This window comes from Epinephelus moara, chromosome 4 (assembly GCF_006386435.1).
Source record: "Epinephelus moara isolate mb chromosome 4, YSFRI_EMoa_1.0, whole genome shotgun sequence".
NCBI lineage: Eukaryota > Metazoa > Chordata > Actinopteri > Perciformes > Serranidae > Epinephelus > Epinephelus moara.
Window position 1 is genome coordinate 22,512,217 of NC_065509.1, and position 7,546 is coordinate 22,519,762.

Genomic DNA, 7,546 nt, shown 5'->3' on the forward strand with positions numbered 1-7,546 from the left:
GAAAATATGATCGGAGTATTTTGTCGGCCTCGTGATGTTTTGAATTCAAAAATGTTTTGCCATGTTCCTTTTATACATTCAGTAATACCTCCCATCACATTAAACGACAGACCAAAATTATGTTTATGCTCAGTGATCAGTCCTATTTGTGTATACTTGAAGAAGAGAAAGGTTAAATGAGAGAAAGCAATAGATCTACTCCTCGCCTTTCCTGAGCTGTCCATGGTGCTGAATGGTGTTTTCTCTCAATGCACCTGTGGCACCAAATTTAAAACATCCTAGTTAAATACTTTGACTTTGTGTCTTCACATTGAGCATGGTATTGCAGTGTTGATCATGGCAGCAACTGTGGCAAATTATGCTGGGTTTGCAGTTGTTAATGTAATATTCCAAATAGACTCACGGCGTCGCTACCCGCCTACAGATATGAGGTGTTTAATTTCTCCACCCACTGCAAAAGGAGTAATTCAAGCATTACAACAGGGGCTGCCATTGTTGTGGGAGCGGTGTTCGTCAGTTTTACCATTACATTTCAGTTTTATCAGTAACAAGGGTAATTTGCCTGTCTGTGTCTTCTTTCGTGAGACGCAATGGACCAAAAAGGGAAATCGTTGCTGAGTTTTTTCTGCGTCTTTGCTGCCGTCGTCCACATCACCACTGCAGACCTCAGCTATTCTGTTGCGGAGGAGATGAGACCCGGATCCATTGTTGGAAATATTGCAAAGGACCTCGGGCTGGAAGTGGGGAAATTGTCCACACGTAAAGCCCGTATTGACACCGAGGAAAGCTACCAGCACTACTGCGATATTGATCTCAAAACGGGAAATTTGGTCATCAGGGAAAGGATCGACAGAGAGGAGCTGTGTGGGGAGAAGGTTTCATGTTTGCTTACATTCGAATTAGTCCTGGAGGGCCCTTTGGAGCTGCACCGTATTTCACTGCTCATCCAGGATGTAAACGACAATTCACCCGTTTTTCCAAAGGATATAATTAAACTTGAAATAAGGGAATCGGCCGACAAAGGAGCTCGATATCGTCTCAACGAAGCACACGACGCTGACAACGGACAAAATACAGTAAAACAGTACAGTTTACAAAATAATGAACATTTTGTTTTGTCTGTCAGAGATGATAGCGACGGGTCTAAGAACGTCGAGTTGGTGTTAGACAAAGAGCTAGACCGTGAAAAAGAACACGATTTAAATTTTGTGATGATTGCTGTTGATGGTGGAAACCCACAGAGATCAGGAACTGCTAATATACACGTGACTGTGCTGGATGCTAATGATAACGCCCCAGTGTTTGACCAAGCCGTTTACAAAGCCAGTCTACCTGAAAACTCTGCCCTCGATACTGTAGTTATCACTGTAAGTGCTTCTGATGCAGACCAGGGAGTCAATGGGGAGGTGACATATGAGTTTAGCCGCATCTCAGAAAGGGCTAAAAAGGTTTTCTCACTGAACAGTAAAACTGGAGAGATAAGAGTCATAGGACCACTTGATTTCGAGAGCAACTCTAAATATGAAATGCGCATCGATGCTAAAGATGGTTATGGACTTTCATCAGATTCCAAAGTGATGATTGAAATCACTGATGTTAACGACAACGCCCCCGTTATATATATGAAATCACTGGCTAATCCCGTACCTGAGAATGTGTCACCTGGTACAGAGGTGGGCATCATTAACGTGCAGGATAGAGACTCTGAGACCAATGGACAGGTCCGCTGCTCCATTCAGCAAAACGCCCCTTTTAAGTTGGTTCCTTCTATTAAAAACTATTATTCTCTGGTGACCACAGGACAACTGGACCGTGAAGTAGTGTCTGATTACAACATTACAATCACTGCCACTGACGAGGGCTCTCCACCTCTGTCCTCCTCTAAAACTGTTGAGTTATCTGTAGCAGACATCAACGACAACCCACCTGTGTTTGAGGAACAGTCGTACAGCGCATATGTGAGTGAAAATAACAAACCTGGCTCCACTTTATGTTCCGTTAGTGCTCGAGACCCCGACTGGAGACAAAACGGTACAGTGATTTATTCTCTGTTACCCGGTGAGGTGAACGGTGCCCCGGTGTCCTCCTATGTGTCTGTTAACGGAGACACGGGGGTGATCCACGCTGTGAGGTCGTTTGATTATGAACAGTTCAGGAGCTTTAAAGTCCACGTGATGGGCAGAGACAACGGTTCTCCTCCGCTGAGCAGCAACGTGACCGTCAGTGTGTTCATATCGGATGTGAATGACAACTCTCCTCAGATACTGTACCCCGGGCCGGAGGGCAACTCCTTCATGACCGAGCTGGTCCCCAAAGCTGCACACGGAGGCTCTCTGGTGTCCAAAGTGATAGCGGTGGACGCGGACTCCGGACAGAACGCCTGGCTGTCCTATGATATAGTGAAATCCACTGATCCGGGCCTTTTCACTATTGGTGTCCACAGCGGAGAGATCAGGACACAGCGGGACATTTCCGAGTCTGACAGCATGAAACAGAACCTGATTGTGTCAGTGAAAGATAACGGACAGCCCTCTCTGTCTGCCACCTGTTCCATGTATTTACTGATTTCTGATAACTTGGCTGAGGTGCCAGAACTGAAGGACATTTCTTATGATGAGAAGAATTCCAAACTGACGTCTTATCTGATCATCGCGCTGGTGTCTGTGTCGACGTTTTTCCTGACCTTCATCATCATCATCCTGGGTGTGAGGTTTTGTCGCAGGAGAAAGCCCAGACTGTTGTTTGATGGAGCAGTTGCCATCCCCAGCGCTTATCTCCCTCCTAATTACGCAGATGTTGACGGCACAGGAACTTTACGCAGCACTTACAATTATGACGCCTACCTGACAACAGGTTCAAGAACCAGTGACTTTAAGTTCGTGTCATCTTACAATGACAACACACTGCCTGCTGACCAGACTCTGAGGAAAAGTCCATCAGACTTTGCTGATGCCTTTGGAGATAGCGATGGTTCTCCTGAGGTAGGAACTGGTGTTACTTGTTGTTAGATGTATATGCACCTTAATGATCCAACCATTACTCATTCAGTTATGATTTGTATTAGCCTTTCCTTTTTTCCACTTTACACATGATGTAAGGTGTGAGTTGAAGTTACCCTGTGTAAATTCACTTCGCTTTGCAAGTTACTAAAAGCTTCAACACATAGTCATAAATTCTAGTTGTTTCTTATTGCATACATTGAGCGCTGTAATGCATCAAGATTTAACAGATGAGTTATTTTGACGTACTATGCCGATATTTAAAATTATGTTTTTATTAGAATTGGGGCTGTTTATGTTGGGTTTAAAAGTGAAGTCAATAATTTGAATAAGTTAGTCATTGTATAACTTAGTTAAAAATGGGTTTAAAAGGTTAAAAGCAAGTTGTTCTCTCTTGTATTTTGAAAACAGCGTCCGAGTGCGTGCTCTGCGCTCTGGTTGGTTTTCAGAAACATCGCCAGCGTGAGTGCTCTTACCAATCTGTGCACCGTCAGCCTATCTTCGCTTTTTCTCTGTTTACTTTGCTAGCGTAGCCTCTCCTTAGTTTTGCACAGTCAGACAAAGACGGAGCTGAATTCATGTTGTTGACAAATGTTTTTCTGATACGCTGCTTCCTTGGAGATTATTTGTCTGTTAGGAGTGTGCACACAAGCATCAACCACATGCATTTATAGGGAATATCATTAAGCTCTTTTGTTGTTTTGTTGTTCTGTGGCACTAAGCTTACAGTGGTAGCTGTTAGCAGTTCACTTATGACAGAAGTCGCAGTTTCGCAGTCAAACTGTGTGTATACAGTATACTGGCACAATGTTGGCAGAAATTTGATATTCATCTGGTCATAGTATATGTGTAATACGTACCTTACTGTTTGTATAAATGAGTCGATGCTTGTATACTGATTTTTTTTTTTAAATTTTCTCTGTAATGTTTCAGTTTTACAACCTAACCTATTAAATCAAGACTACAGTAAAATACAAGAAAGGCAACTGACTGTCTAGCTTCGCACAAGATTACGTGCTGCAAGGGCAGTACATTGTTCATCTTTTTCTGTTATTGTATATATTTTCCAAAACTGGAGTAGCTTTTTAACAAAGCATCTGCGTATCAACTTGTATCTTTTGAGCTCAGCTGGAGCTTGTGTTTGTGTCTCTGTCCTTGGTGCTGAACTTTATTGGTTCTCTTGTGACGCATCTTACCCCTGTCCTCTATTGTCTCACCTGTCAAACCTTTTACATTACAGGTGTACTTGCAAATTTTTTTTATACTTTGATCACTGGTAGAAAAAAAGAAAAGAGTCGAAAAATCACATCAGTGAAAGGAGTGGCATTATTTTGCGGTGAGTGTGTAATAGTTCATGTTTGTAGGTGCTTCTCTTTTCGGATTACTTCCTTTTACTGTTATGAACCATCCTTCTTACTTACGGAAATATTGATATCCCCTTATAGTCATAAACATCTTTCCTTTAGTGCAACATTTAAGAAATTCAGGCGCTGTGCTCTTTTTGTGTTGTGTGTTCATATGCATCACATGTCCTTTAGATTTTGTCATGTCATTCAGGTGGTCTTTCAAAATAGCTGAGGTAGGTGGAGGCAGAGTTTTGCATGTTCATCGAAAGTATTGGACTCTTTTATTTCTTAAAGAGGGAGAAAGTGAGAGACATCGAGAGAGTGATGCGTTTCTAAGCGAACTCGGCGTATATCGTGCAGCACTAAAGGACGTGATTTGTGGTCCAACATTGTTTAACATTTGGGGAGTGTTGTCTTACTACCATCACTATAGGGTGCTTCACATGGATTACTTAAGGAGGAGCATTAATCTTGCTTGTAAATCCTTAAAAGAAAGACAGCAAGTATCTCAATTTACCTAAAGAGGAGGCAAAACACCATAGCGTCTCATTACACCTTAAATACGTTATTGGGATGTGTTTTCTTTCCAAAAATTAAGGCCAAACGACGTGATGAGGTGTAACAATATTGGTGTCACTTCTGTACAGCTGCGATATTTAATTTGCACTCACGGTGTCACTATAGACCAGCTAAGAAGTCATGTATTCAGCCTGTTTTTGCACACCACCCATTATTTGGTCGACAGTTCTTGTATTCTGTGTTTCCTTCAATACCGTTGGCAAAGGCTTAAAAGGAGCATATATTGATCGAATAACACATTTTAAAGCTCGAATCTAGCGTGTTTTAGTTTGTGTAATACTGTCAGAGGATAATGGAGAGACGGATCGTACTTCACAGCTTCGGCTTTGTATTTTTCTTTGTTGCGGTGCACTACGCACATGGAGACTTGAGCTATTCTGTACAGGAGGAGCTCAAGCGCGGATCTGTTATTGGAAATATCGCCAAGGATCTCGGCCTGGAGGTGGGCAGACTGTCTGCTCGGAAAGCTCGTGTTGACATGGAGGGAAACGACAGACAATATTGTGGGATTAACCTTCGAAGCGGAGATTTAATCGTTGCCGAAAGAATAGACAGAGAGGAGCATTGTGGAGAAAAGCCTTCGTGTGTTCTCAAATTTGACCTACTGTTAGAGAATCCACTGGAATTACACCGACTATCCCTGCAAGTACTGGATATAAACGACAATACGCCAATTTTCCAGAAGGAGAGCGTAAAGCTGGAAATTAGAGAGTCAGCTGACAAAGGAACTAGATATCGCATTAATGCAGCACACGATGCTGATATAGGCAAGAACTCAGTGGAAAGCTACATTTTGCAACAAAACCCTCATTTTGCGTTCAGTATTCAGACGACCAATGCTGGCAGAAATTATGGTGAGTTGGTTTTAGATAAAGAGTTAGACCGAGAGGAGCAGCAGGAAATGAAATTACTGCTCACAGCTGTGGATGGCGGCTCTCCTCAGAGATCAGGGACTGTAGTCATACACGTCATTGTGCTGGATGCTAATGATAACGCCCCAGTTTTTACTGAGGCTGCATATACAGCCACTTTACCGGAAAACTCACCTATGAAAACCCCAGTTATCACTGTAAGTGCGTCAGATGCAGACGAAGGTGTAAACGGAGAGGTTACATATGAATTTAGCCGATTGTCCGATAAATCAGGAAAGCTTTTTTCATTAGATGAGAGAACTGGAGAAATCATTGTGACGGGTGACATAGATTATGAGGAGGGATCGAAATATGAAGTTTTTGTTGAGGCCAAAGATGGTTATGGTCTCTCCTCAGAAGCCAAAGTCATTATTGATATAACTGATGTGAATGACAATGCCCCGTTGATTTATCTTAAATCACTGACTAACCCCATACCTGAGGATGTATCACCTGGTACAGAGGTGGGCATCATTAACGTGCAGGATAGAGACTCTGAGAATAACAGACAGGTCCGCTGCTCCATTCAACAAACCGCCCCTTTTAAATTGGTTCCTTCTATTAAAAACTATTATTCTCTGGTGACCACAGGACAACTGGACCGTGAAGTAGTGTCTGATTACAACATTACAATCACTGCCAGTGACGAGGGCTCTCCACCTCTGTCCTCCTCTAAAACTGTTGAGTTATCTGTAGCAGACATCAACGACAACCCACCTGTGTTTGAGGAACAGTCGTACAGCGCATATGTGAGTGAAAATAACAAACCTGGCTCCACTTTATGTTCCGTTAGTGCTCGAGACCCCGACTGGAGACAAAACGGTACAGTGATTTATTCTCTGTTACCCGGTGAGGTGAACGGTGCCCCGGTGTCCTCCTATGTGTCTGTTAACGGAGACACGGGGGTGATCCACGCTGTGAGGTCGTTTGATTATGAACAGTTCAGGAGCTTTAAAGTCCACGTGATGGGCAGAGACAACGGTTCTCCTCCGCTGAGCAGCAACGTGACCGTCAGTGTGTTCATATCGGATGTGAATGACAACTCTCCTCAGATACTGTACCCCGGGCCGGAGGGCAACTCCTTCATGACCGAGCTGGTCCCCAAAGCTGCACACGGAGGCTCTCTGGTGTCCAAAGTGATAGCGGTGGACGCGGACTCCGGACAGAACGCCTGGCTGTCCTATGATATAGTGAAATCCACTGATCCGGGCCTTTTCACTATTGGTGTCCACAGCGGAGAGATCAGGACACAGCGGGACATTTCCGAGTCTGACAGCATGAAACAGAACCTGATTGTGTCAGTGAAAGATAACGGACAGCCCTCTCTGTCTGCCACCTGTTCCATGTATTTACTGATTTCTGATAACTTGGCTGAGGTGCCAGAACTGAAGGACATTTCTTATGATGAGAAGAATTCCAAACTGACGTCTTATCTGATCATCGCGCTGGTGTCTGTGTCGACGTTTTTCCTGACCTTCATCATCATCATCCTGGGTGTGAGGTTTTGTCGCAGGAGAAAGCCCAGACTGTTGTTTGATGGAGCAGTTGCCATCCCCAGCGCTTATCTCCCTCCTAATTACGCAGATGTTGACGGCACCGGAACTTTACGCAGCACTTACAATTATGACGCCTACCTGACAACAGGTTCAAGAACCAGTGACTTTAAGTTCGTGTCATCTTACAATGACAACACACTGCCTGCTGACCAGAC

General features: G+C 43.6%; 2 protein-coding genes across 3 annotated transcripts in view; both read left to right on the forward strand.

Moving 5' to 3' along the window:
- The window catches only part of LOC126388510 (protocadherin gamma-C5-like), a 329,671-nt gene that overhangs the window by 47,162 nt on the left and 274,963 nt on the right, over positions 1–7,546 (forward strand). The window contains exon 1 of one of the 2 annotated variants that reach the window (XM_050041674.1): positions 5,132–7,479. The exons of the other annotated variant lie outside the window; for it this stretch is intronic. Within the exon in view, the coding sequence (XP_049897631.1) occupies positions 5,217–7,479 (2,263 nt within the window). The 5' untranslated portion in view covers positions 5,132–5,216. Of the gene's footprint in view, positions 1–5,131; positions 7,480–7,546 lie in introns of those variants that run through there. 2 annotated transcript variants of the gene reach the window in all.
- Positions 555–3,008, forward strand: LOC126388566 (protocadherin beta-15-like). The gene has a single exon (XM_050041763.1). The coding sequence runs from the start codon at positions 591–593 to the stop codon at positions 3,006–3,008; it is 2,418 nt and encodes an 805-aa protein (XP_049897720.1). The 5' UTR covers positions 555–590.